The following is a 12,485-nucleotide window of genomic DNA, read 5'->3' as shown; positions in this document are numbered from 1 at the left end:
CTCTGTCCCAGAAGGGACATAAATTGGCTGTTGCTGTGAGCAGACCTGTGTGTGCAGCTGGCCAGTGGCAGTTCCTCTGTCTTTTCTAGTAACAGCCGCCTTATTGAGTGGATGGATGGATTTTTTTGTCCTGTGTAGCATCTATATGACTCGTGCTTCAGTGCTGACAGGTATTCACATTGGGTGTTTCTGACTGGCTTCCTGCCAACTTAAAAAACCCAGCGTTCCCAGTGTTCAGTGCTTAGGATAAGTACTCTCAATTTCAGAGTCACAGTTGGTTTAGACAAGATATGTCCAGTCTTGGGGTCTGTCACCGGGGTATAACCACCACATTGCAGCTATTCAGACTCCTGGCTTTGGGAGCCTGCACATAAACGCAGCAGGTTTCCAGCACCACCGTGGGGATCTACCACCCTCTTCCCTCAAATACCTTTTCACTGAACTCAGATCTGCCATAATTAAGGTGAAATATGATGCCATGAACATGGGAGACTAGTTATTTGGAGAATGTGATGGCAGTCTCTGCCTGTGATTATCTGATTGCAGGAATAAGTAGGAATCCTACCATTAGGAAACATCATCAACATGTGCTCTTTGATCTACCATGCACTGAGAGGTTCCTGAGCATTTTCACCCCAAGATTCTCTAGACCGGCTGCAATTACACTGCAAGAGGAGACAAGGGGCCCCATTTCCATCTGTGCGGTTTGGATCTACAGGATGAATTCTGCCTACAAACTCTACACCGTAAATTGCAGGAGAGATTTGGAGTGGATCTCTGGCTGGTTCTTGGCTCACTCCCAAGCTCTAGCCCGGCTATTTCTGTAAACCCGTCTCTCTTTCCTGTAAGGACCATCACAGTGAAATAGGAAATAAATCTGTCTGCTTGTCCTGACTCTCGCAGGACTCGCTCAGAGTACAGAAGACAAATAACATCATCTACAAACAAGGAGCTTTCTCAAGAAGCAGTCAGCGGGTCTGCTGGTTTTATGGTGAAAGCAGTGTTTATGGAACTTAGCTGTTAAAATGGATTTTCTTTATACGAAATGAGTGCCCTGCTGTGACACCATTATTCTGTTCACTAATGTTCCTTAGAAAAAACCCACAATGTGAGTTCAAGACACTGTATAAGATCTTCAGGAAATGAGCTTCATTGCCAAGGTTTCTCAGGGCAGAGACCCAATGTTGACAGAGCTTCTGCCACCACAGAGTCACTGGGACGCTTTCCAGACCAGCGGAGATACATGGAGCTGAGTCCTCTGAGGACACGAGGGCTGACACAGCCAAGGGATCTAGCTGCTTTTCCTTGCCAGCTGGGATTTTTGGATGTCAGGAGAATGGCTCTATGTTCTGTGCGCTGGATCAGCAGCCTGCATTTTCATCCTTCTGATAAGCAATAGAACTTCTCTGGGAAAACTGAGAAAGCCCAAAATACTAAAAATAGTTGAAATACCCTTCTCTTAGCCCATTGTGAGCTGTAGGTCATGCTGTGGCTGAACTATTCCCTTTCCTTCCTTCTTTGTGCCAGACACTGATGCAGGCAGTTAGCTGAGAGTGACCTGAAGGCCAGAGAGAACAAACTGTTTGGCTGAACAAAATCTCTGTTCCTGTGTGCGAGAGAAGAGCATTTAGACTCTGCCAAATGGCAGCAAATGTCACTGCATGTTCCTGTCGAAGGAGAGGAAGATATGTGCAGCAGTGTCAGAGCGCCAGACTCATCCTGATGTCTTATTTAACACTTACTTCAGATAGAGCTTTTTATTAGAACTGTCCCCCGGCTTATTGAGAGGCACCTGGACTGTGACACATAGTCCTGCCTCTGGTGAAAACCAAAGTACAAATACCACTTCTGACTCCTTGTATGGGTCTTTAACAGCTGACAGCATGCTAAGCTGTATGTGCAGCTGAACATAGACGTCTTTTTATAAGAAACAAGCATTGTTTTTCAGTTCTCTTGTTGATTTGGCCACAGAGCTTATGAAATGGAAGTTACAAAATAAAGGTCCTTGAAGGATATTCCCCACTGACAGCTGCGGGAGGTGACCTATGATGCAGAGGACAGATCACAAGGCAGAAGAATTTAACAAGAGTGATTAAGCACTGGAAAAAATAACTGTGCAAAGAGACAGATGTTTCTTGCTTGATGTCTTCAACTCATGATCAGAAGCTGTTTTGGAAGAGATGCTGTATTTGGATATGTGATCAGACTCTGATCAAGGAGATTTAGGTGAGATCTTTCTCATGATATGCCTCATGCTAAGCTATATATTTTGAATTAAAGCCCATAAGAAGTAAAAATAACATAAACTTTGATTTACAGCAAACCCTGTGCAAACCACATGTCCTTGGAGCGCTGAGCTCTATGTGCTATCTTTAGTTTCTTTCTAGCAAACAAACAAAAAACCCCATCCAATTATGTATGATTCACTTTCTTCTGACTTTAGCCATCACACTGTAGAGTTAGCGGATTTGGGACAGAAAATCCTTCAATGAAGGAGAAAGAATTTATATATGGTCATTAAACATGGAAAAGTAAACATCTCAAGTGCCCGGGGCAGTTATGATTACACAGCTTATCTGTGCACAGTGGGTTCCTGGAGCCCTGCTTGCAAAACTGGACCAGAAACTCTTAGCGACTGCTCTGTGGTAGATCCAGAGCTCTTGGCACCTGCTGTTAATGACAACGAGGGCTGAGTCTGGGAGCTGAAATAGCCTTGCAGTGAGGCTCCCTGGCTGTGCTGGCTCATTTGTGGGGGAGCTCAGTGCTGCTCTTCCCAAACCTGCTCCTAGTGCCTGTGCCATGCAGTGACCACATCCAGACGGCGTTAATGGGCGTCTCAGACATATCATGTCCTGGATGGGTGAGACCTTGTGCAGAGCTTGCATGGTCTCATTCCCTGGTGGGGGAGTCTTTCAGAGTTGGCGATGGGGGTTATCTTTCATTTTAGACGAAGAAAAGAACTGGGGCTCTGCTGCAGTGGGATGGAGCGTCGCTCCAGCTAAGGAGCTTGGGTTTAGGTGGCCAGGGAATGAACTCTCTGTTGGGTGCCCTGCAGCCCAGCTACGTGTCATCATGCCAGGTATGACATGCCACAGTAGGACACGTTGCAAAAGCTCATCGGATGAATTTACAAACAAAATGCCAATGGTGTTAAATAGCAGAAGGCACATGTCACCGTCTGGATGCTCCTCAAGTGTGTGGCGGGGCGAGCAGCCCTGGCGAGGGCGTCACTGCTCGTTAAGGCTGTGCTGACACGGCGCACAGCTCCTTTCATCCCGTGACCCCGGGGAGTGCTGTGCTGGGCAAACTGGGGGCTGCTGCCTTTAAACAAAGCGTCTGTTTATTCTTGAAACAATTAGCGAGGGCAGTTAGATCTTGAACTCGTTACTGAGCCCAAAACAATTACGATAAAAACAAGTTCCAGATGGGCTCAAAAGGAGTTGTTTTTGTCTTTACTAAATTAGAATGGATTCCATGTCTTCCAGTTCCTTTGGCATTTATGGACAGGAAACATGAATTACACACAATAATTTACTACAATCAAAAGAGATGAACACTGCAACAGCCCATTTATCTTCGCTCATGTGCTTTCTTGAGGTTTATGTGCTGTTTAACTCATGGGGAGAGCTAATAGCTTTTTTCTTTGTTTTCTAACTCTCTGCTATTTTGGTTTGCAGAAACTGAGCCAGGAAGCTATTGAGTTTCTGTGGCAGGGTTAAGCTTACCTGCAAGCCTGGGCAAAGGCTTGCATGTTCCTTAAAATGACCCAGAAATGGGGAAAACAAAACCAGAGGTAACAGGAAGGTCCAGTAGTGGTCTGTCACTGTGCATGTGCAAAACAATTCCCTTTCGGGAAATACAAATATTTTAAAATCAAAGGCCAAGTGAATCCACAGTGGCAAGTGTGCGACACATGCTAATTCTTCTTTTCCAGGAATATTTTCCTCTGAGTTGGTTTGTGGATTGTAAATGTTTACAGTACAAGGCACTGTCACTAAGCCTGCAGATGCAGAATGCGTGAACACTGTCTGGAAAAGAGAGTTGCCTCTGGTACCATCGTGTTTCAGCCCTTCTGGGAGTGACTTGAGCACAAGTTACAGATGGTAGTTCTTCCAACCAGTTCCACAGGCAGCTCCAAGAGCCCCCCGGCACAGACCTTTTCCAAAGCCCATCCAAAATGGTCTGGAGTCTGGACATCACACATATTTTTATGGAAACTCTGAGTTTCTGACGTCTCAGGTTTTGAAACCGATGCTGTGCATTGACTTGAATTCAGCTGCTTCCAAAAGGAAGGGGAACCTGGGGGACGGCAGGTGACAGCGGCACGTCACTGCTGCCTGGTCCTGGGCAGGTGGAGGACAACAGGACAAGGCAGGAGGAAATCAGCAAAGAACCTCCTGAGCTGCATTTCTGTTCTGGCAGTGCCTCATACCTTCTTGCAGCTCAAAGAGTTTGGATTTGCTTTTTTTGGGCTAGTTAGACTCCATGATTTGATAGAAGGCGGCATGCTGGCATCACTACAAAGGTGTATAATGTGAACTCAGTGGTGCGGCTAGGCTCCTAAAGGCAACATAGCTCCTAAAACCCATAAAATGTGACAAGGATTGTAATGAAGACCAAAGCTGGCCCTGGGTGCACTGCAGTGCACAAAGTCAGCTTGGCTGAGCTCTGAAGGGACTGAGGTCATGGGCAGAAAGCAGCCTGGGAACTGGGGGTGTGCCTGGGATCTGTTTGGCCTCTTCTGCTGTGAGATGGTGAACTTCCCAGTGCCTTTCATCACTTTTCCCTCCCTCCTATGAAACTTAGAAAAGAAGGCCTTAAGCAGAAGCCTGGACAAGTAAAGTTTTCTAGTTGTGGCTGGCAAACAAAGGGAAAAAAGAGAAAATTGAGAAATTGCTGACTTTTTTTTTTTTGCATTTTGTGCCATGTCTGATTTGCACACAGTCCTGCACAGATCCAGGTTCCCCCCTCGGTTCTGTTCCCAGGGTCCCTAACGCAGCTCTGACCCACAGCACCTTCTCCTTCCCCCAAGAGGAGCTCAGGGGCAGCTCTCAGCACCTCAGCGCCCGGTGCGCTCAGGAACCCATCCCCTGCTCCACCAGTGCCCACCTGGCTCTTGTCTGCTCCCTTCTCTCTCCTGTATGTTGCTTTAACCTCCCGTCCCCTCATCTTCCAGCTGGTTTTGTTCTTCATCAAAGGGCAGTCAGGATGTGTGGGTGGTGGAAAACACAGACTCCCTCTCGCCCCGCCAGTGATTTAATTTGCCATTAACTGTGGGTTTAAAGGGAAATCTCAGGGCTCATTAAGGCTCTGGTGACAGCTTAACCTCCTTCTGCAGAAACCCTACACCAGGCCCATTCCTCTGTCTGACACCAGGGTGGCTGTAAAGTTAGACCTAGACTAACGTTAGACGACTCTGGGAAGCACTATCGGCAGAGAGCAGGGGATGTCAGGTTCATGCAGACCTGCATCAGGCCGTCCTTGCAAAGCGTGTGTCATAATGTGCTTGACACAGCTCTGCAGACAGCAGACACCGCGCTCTCCTCCGGCGCTGAATGCAAACGCTGCCACCCTTCCCCAGGGCACCCCCGGGCCGTGCCCGACCTGCCGTCCCTGCTGGGACCCGCCGGCTCCCGGCTCCTTCCAGCGACCAGCCCAGCCCGGTGCCGTCTCGCACAGCCCGGGGGCGCAGCTCGTTGCTGCAGCCGAGAGGAAGTCGAGATTTTAGTGTTAATTACAGAAACGCTTTGTGCAGCAGCGAAGGCCGGGCCCTTCTGCCCGGTGCGGCACCCGGCACACCGGCTGAGGCTCACACGGGTGCCCCAGCTCCCCACCAAGCAACCGCGTGTTCCCCGATGGCACGAATGACCCGCCGACAGCCAGCCCTCGGCTCCCGCATGCCGAGGGGCCGGCCGCAGGGGGCCGGGGCGGGGCGCTGCGCGGGCACAGGGCTGGCGCGGACACCGGGCAGGGCACAGCCCCGGGGGACCGGGCACTGCCCCACGTGCAGCGCGCGCATCCCAGCCACGCCCCCGCGGCCCTTCTCTCCTGCTGATTGGCCGTCTCCTGAGAGGCACTTGATCTGTTTTTTCCTTTCCCCGCCTCCCCTCAACCACCAACCCGCTGCCATTGGCTGCGTAGGCTGGTCCCGCCCCCAATGGGCGGCACCTCGGAGTATCTTTCCCTCCCAGCCTGTCACCTGCTGCAGCGGGTCCATTCCGGGTTGGCGGCGGGTGGAGGCCGGGGGCATGAGGCGCAGTCCGATTGGCCAGTTCGGGCCGCCTGTCGCGTCGGGATTGGCCAAGCGTGGCCCGCGGGGGCGTGGCGGTGTCGGCGGCCTGTGGGGGGGTGTTAAAGGGCTCGCAGCGCGGCTGGGTGCTGTCGCTGTGCGCAATGGCCTACCAGGGCTTCGCGCAGGAGTACCTGGGCATGCCGGCCGTGACGCGGGCCTACACCACCGCCTGCGTGCTCACCACCGCCGCCGTGGTGAGGGCACCGCGGGTCCCTGCGGGGGGAGGCTGAAGGGGGGTCGGGGTCCCTGGGGCTGCAGTGGCAGGGCAGCCAGGGGGCTGGCTGGGCCAGCAGGTGCCCGGCACTGGTGGCAGCTGCTCTGCCTGTCTCCCACAGCAGCTGGAGTTCATCACCCCCTTCCAGCTGTACTTCAACCCCGACCTCATCTTCAGGAAGTTCCAGGTGAGGCCTTGCCTGGGCTTCTGGGCTCCTCTTGCCCCTTCCTAGCAAGGGGTGGGTGTGACAGGCTGGGCCCTGGGTGTTCTGCTCCACAGGGCGGTCAGGGAGAGCTGTAGGATCCCAAGGGGCTTCCTTCCCACTATTCCAGCCTTCTCTGGTTGGCAGGAGACTGGTCACCAACATTGTGTCCTCTCATGTTACGGGTGCCTGGGTGGAGATAACTTCTTCCAGCCTTTCCCTGCCATATGCCATCTTGGCATGTCCTTTTTTCCTTTACTCAAAACCCGTGTCATCATTTACTGTGACACTGAGATGTGTGACCAGCTGATGTCAGGCTGTGTGAGCAAGGCTTTATTGCAGTGAGGTCGTTAGGTTGAACGGTGATTTACTTTGCCTCTGGGTGCTGAGTTGTCGCTGTTCATCCCTGCCAGAAAAAGTAGGGACATCTTCCCCACACCTGGAAGGGCGAGATTCTGTGATGTGGGCAGCGGAGGGAGGTCCCGTGTGGAGGTGGTGCAGCTGTCTGGTGTCCTGGGTGGTTCTGAGCAGATGGGTGCATGACTGGGCATCCCCAGGGGACCTGTCTGTCCACCTCCTCTCTCCTCTCTCTTTTTCAGATATGGAGGCTGATCACCAACTTCCTCTTTTTTGGGCCCCTGGGATTCAGTTTCTTTTTCAACATGATATTTCTGTATCCTTTGGTCTCAGTAAAGCGCTCTGCTCCCTTTTTGGCTTAGACGTGGTTTCCCCGTGTATCTTCCTCCGCAAGCTGACTTGATTTGGCAGCAGTCTAGGGCTGTGGATTCTTCCTTGGCTCCTTTGGTCTGAACTGAAGCCATTCCCCAGATAACTGTGGCCACCTCCTGCACCTCCATCTCTGCTTGCTGCACGGCAGCTCCTGCCAAAAGGCTGAAGAAGCTGGCAGTGCTGCTGCTCATATTGGAGAGCAGTGCCCGTTCCTGGGGTGAGCTCTGGCAGGAGCACAGCAGATGCCTCTTTCTTTCCTGGGGTCAGTGGTATGAGGTGAAGTTTGCACTGTTCTGCTCTGGGGCTTGGACACCTGGCTGACAGCTTTCTGCAGTGAAATAGCTTGCAGCTGGCTTATTCCCCACAAAGTCATACTGTGGGGACACAGGGTGGCCAGTTGTTAATTTCCTATACTGCAACCCCTCCCTTCTCTCCCGCTCTCAGGTACAGGTACTGCCGCATGCTAGAAGAAGGCTCCTTCCGTGGAAGGACAGCTGACTTTGTCTTCATGTTCCTCTTTGGAGGGTTTCTCATGACAGTATCCTTTTGGTGTTTGCTGAGATGCTGTGGGCAGTGTGGGCTTGCCTGCTGGCACTCTGTATCCACTGTGTGCTGTGGTCTGCAGTGGGTACCTGCCTGCTGAGCAGGACAGCTGGCTTGGGAACCTTGTTGTAGTTCTGGGTTTCCTAGTCACAAGGCACCCTGTGCTGCCCAGAGCTGGTGCACAGGGTGGGTGTGTTTTTCCTTGACTCGGTAGTTTCTAGCTATTTGGACTCTTTGCCAGCCTGTTTTTCCTGGGCCAGGCTTTCACCATCATGCTGGTGTACGTGTGGAGTCGCAGGAACCCTTACATCCGCATGAACTTCTTTGGGCTTCTTAACTTCCAAGCCCCGTTCTTGCCCTGGGTCCTGATGGGTTTCTCGCTGCTCCTGGGCAACTCCATCATCATCGACTTACTGGGTGAGTCAAAGCTGTTGGGTGCTGAGAACAAGGGCACTTGGCAGCCACAGCGCCATCTCTTGGTTTCATCTTATTTAAGATGGTGGGTTTCCAAAAGTGAGCTGGCTGAGGTTACTGGGTGACCAGCCTCCTGCCTGAGCTCTTGCTTGTGACCTGCGTTTTGCCATGTCCTCCCAGGGGCAGAAGTTGAGTGTGGTGAGCTCTGTCTGGTCTCCCGGGTGCCTGGTGCTGCCTTCAGGCTGATGGGCTCCTGCCTGCCTCTGTGCCGATCCCAGCAAACAGCCTGGCCCTCCGGCACTGCAGCACTGGGGGCTCTGGCAGGAGCTGGGGCCTGGGTACACAGCCGAGGGATTCTTGGAGCTTCATCCTGCTTAAGCTCCCAGCAGCTCTGGCTCAGCTGGCAAAGGAGTCACAGCTGGGCCTGACCTTGGTGACATCTCTCCCCAGGGATTGCAGTGGGTCACATCTATTATTTCTTGGAGGATGTTTTCCCCAACCAGCCTGGAGGAAAGAAGTTGCTGTTAACCCCCAGCTTCCTGTAAGTAAAGCTGATTCTTTCTGGGCTTTACTGTGTTGTTTCCCAACCTGGGTCACTTTCACAGCGAACTGCGGTCTGTGACAGCATGGGGTGACTGTAGAATGCAATCGCACACTGATAGCATTTCAGCTCAACAGTTTATGCCTCTGCTGCAGAAGGCGCTGGCACTTTGCACGTTATCTACATACATACACAGGATGCATAAAGTGGTTGCTGGTACCTGAAGCTTTGCTACTTGCACTGGCTTGTTCTTACTGCTTGTGGAAGTGCTAGAGACAGGTAGCATTTTTTCTGATGTATTTGTGTAGTTGAAGAAAGCAGAATATGTTCTGCTTCATGCTGATGATCAAAGCTGACCTAGAGATCAAGGCAGTAGGTACTGTCCCTGTTCCACACCGAGATGGACAAACAGTGCTGGCGCAGCGTGCGGGTGGCTGTGGCGTGCAGCCGAGCCCTGTGAAGGGCTGGACGTTCCTAGGAGGGCTGGGGGTTTGTCCTCAGTTCACTTTCCTAACCTGCCTGCTTGGTGGGATGGGCATGTCCCTTGCCAGGAAAATGGTGTTTGACACACCTGAAGAGGATCCCAACTATAACCCTCTCCCTGAGGATCGTCCAGAAAACCAACCCAGAGACCGAGACCAGAACCAGCAGCAGCATCCACAGTAACTCAGAGACTTCTCCGTGTGGCCAGATCCCTCTCTTCCGGCTGGACTCACGCTGCAGCCCAGAGATCCTACTGGAATAACGCCAGCTGCCATTCCGATGTGTGATGTCTCACTGTTTGTGTGGGTAACCCATCTTCTCCTTGTGCCAAGTGGTTCCACAGAGCTTTGCACGAACTGGTGAATGCTTACAGAGGTGTCCCAGGGACAGGGGCTGGATATTGTGATGGCTCCTCTGTTACCCAGTGGGGAACAAATGGGGTGTGAAACCAGTTACTCCTTCTCTTGCTTCTTTCCCTGAAGTCCCCACTCCTTTTTTGGTGGTTGTTTCCAAAGACTCTTTACATTAAAGTCTTTATTTTTCAGTTGTGTGTCCATTCCTGCCGGGGGCAGAGGCAGTAATTCACCACTACTCATCAGGGCTTTGCTCAAAACTGCTGGGCTGCTTGCTTGGGCTTTTCTTTTTTGGTGGGCAAAGCAGAGCTCAGGCTGTCTAGAAGATGTCCTTCCCGTCTTCTGTCAGCAGGACTGCAGAACGTGAGAAGGGCTGGGAGGGGTGTCTAGCTGGAGAAAGGGGCGCCTGGGAAAGGACAGGGACAGAGCCAGACACCTGATCCAGGCAGTGACTGGAAGTAGCACTTGACACTGGTAATAAAGGCTGTCTGCACATGTGGTGTAATTCCACTCATGTTTAATTTTTTAGTTCTGAAACTTAAACATCTGAATTTTATGGGAAAACTAAACAAACTAGTCCCTACCATGAGCAGCTGTACTGAATGGATTTGTCCACTCTTGCTCATGCAGTACATACCTGTGCTGGTAGCCCTCAAGGCCTTTGGAGTCAATCTGCAAACATTGTACTTCAGGGCAGCTCATCTGGTAACAGTGCTGTCTGCTCAGGTAGACAAGCTTGCAAACAACCCCAAAAACTATAAAGAGAAATGTGAGCAACCAGCATCCACTTAAGAATGATACAGAAGCCTTGGGGTAAAGAAGGACTGAACGGCCTCTGAACAACTACAGCCACACCTCTGTGGGCTTCCCATTAAAACACCTTTTCTATGAGAAATCAGACTTCATTTGACTGAGCTATGTGGCTGCACTTATGTTTCCCTCTAGGATGGGGATGAAAGACCTGCACAGGTGCTAATCTTGTTCTAGAGGGCACAGCAGTACTGAGGGATGAGCAGCCACAGACTTCACAGGTATTTGCTATGTGCTTTGTTCATGACTTAAGAATGCAGAGCTGGTGTTTCAGTCTCTGGAGTTTGTCTTTTTTGCAGATGTTCTGGTTTAAATTGCTTCTGAGATGGGACTTTGAAATGCAGAAGCTAGGCTGGGGCACTGGACTAATCTCTGTGATTACAGAGCAGGAAAGCTGCTCCCAGCTGTTCCCCAGTAGTCCTAACACATGGAGAAAGCCGGCTGAAGTTGTCATCCTTTTGGGACTTGGTCCCCTGGGCTGTCCTGCCTCACCCTTGCCTGCTTGGAGGGACAATTCCTGCAGACTGAGAGGCAGAGGAGGTCCTTGTAAACCCACTACAGAAGCTGCAGTCCTCACGTACCTTGTTGTGAACTTTGACTAACCACAAGCTTCACAGCAATTCAAAAATCGCACCACAGATGCTAGTTTAAGGCTACAGCAGCTTCGTGCTTGTTTTGGTCAAATTCCATGACGTGGCTGCTTGCAGAAGTACCTGATCATGACAAATAGGCTGAAGTGTTCTCAGGAAGAGCTGGAGTTTTTGTGTCCATGAAGCAAAATACATTTTCTATGTGGGAGGCTAAGATGCAGCAGCAGTCCCAGGTTTTGTCTTACCCATTGAAATAACCTTTCAACCTCTCTAATAAGGAATAACTGATAGAGTACCACTCTGGCGCAGGAGCCTAGGATAAGACTGCAATAATATTATTGCTAAATTGCAAGTTTTTGGTTTTCTGCAGACTAACATCTGGAAAAAGCTCCCTCCCACCCAGGAATCAGAACTGGCTCTGTTATTACTCAAGTCTAAACATGATAAATTAAGGCCGGAAAGTGGGTTTTGACTGTGCTAGCAGTGTGGGTGGATCAGCAAGGATTGTAAAGCCCATTGGCTTTATTAGAAAGGCCTGAACATAACTGTTGGGCTGCCAGCAAAATCTGCCCTGCTTGCAACACTCGTCAGTTCTGGCAGTGAATGGTCGGAACTCTATCAAGAGCTGGTGTACCTCAACAGCACGGTACATTCTCATTAGTCTTTTAAGCAAGCTTGAATTTTTTTATCTCACTTTAGTGATTTTGTTTTTAAACTCCCCAGGGAAAGAGGTTGTTTCTAGGGTTGCAAAATCCTCTCACTGCAGCACTAAGGATGTTTAAGACACCTGCTTTGCTTTGTGTGCCATGTAACTGGCAGCTACGTGCGCTGACAATGACCCCAGCAAAGCCACCTGCTGAAGAGAAGCTGCAGTCTCAGTGATTTCAGGCTTCAACTTCTGCACCAGTTCAGAGGCTGTTGTTCTCCAGATGCAGTCTTCACAGAAAAAAGGGTTCAGCACACACCACACTGACATCTGACAGAAATCAAAGTCTGTGACTTCAGTTAAACTCTTATACCCTTGTCAAGTAAGCCAGCTGAACACCTCACTGCATTCGTTACAGACTGCACTAAGTGTGGAGAGACCAGTCCTTTAGGGAGTTGTTTGCTTCTAGTTTTAAGTCTTGTTCTCACTTTCTCCTGCTGAAGTAAAGCACTCGGTTTCTACCATGCTTCAGGAAAAGTGAATGCATGTGAGTGTTCAGCATTATACCCAAAAGCATTAATATCAGGTGCCAGGACTGCTCAGCTACAGAATAGCACAAAACGTGGTGAGATTCACTACTCATTCAAACTTACTGAACTCAACCTAAG

The 12,485-nt window shown here is 50.6% G+C and overlaps 1 protein-coding gene across 1 annotated transcript; it reads left to right on the top strand.

Moving 5' to 3' along the window:
* The first annotated feature begins 6,333 nt into the window (after nt 1–6,333).
* DERL3 (derlin 3) lies at nt 6,334–9,962 on the top strand. Its single transcript, XM_082066341.1, has 7 exons — nt 6,334–6,486; nt 6,628–6,693; nt 7,308–7,381; nt 7,882–7,975; nt 8,202–8,397; nt 8,845–8,935; nt 9,487–9,962. The coding sequence occupies exons 1-7, from the start codon at nt 6,394–6,396 to the stop codon at nt 9,599–9,601; spliced, it is 729 nt and encodes a 242-aa protein (XP_081922467.1). The 5' UTR covers nt 6,334–6,393; the 3' UTR covers nt 9,602–9,962.
* Nucleotides 9,963–12,485: the final 2,523 nt, after the last annotated feature.

Source organism: Streptopelia decaocto (assembly GCF_964273445.1).
Source record: "Streptopelia decaocto genome assembly, chromosome: 15".
Taxonomy (NCBI): domain Eukaryota; kingdom Metazoa; phylum Chordata; class Aves; order Columbiformes; family Columbidae; genus Streptopelia; species Streptopelia decaocto.
This window is presented reverse-complemented; position numbering and strand designations above follow the sequence as displayed.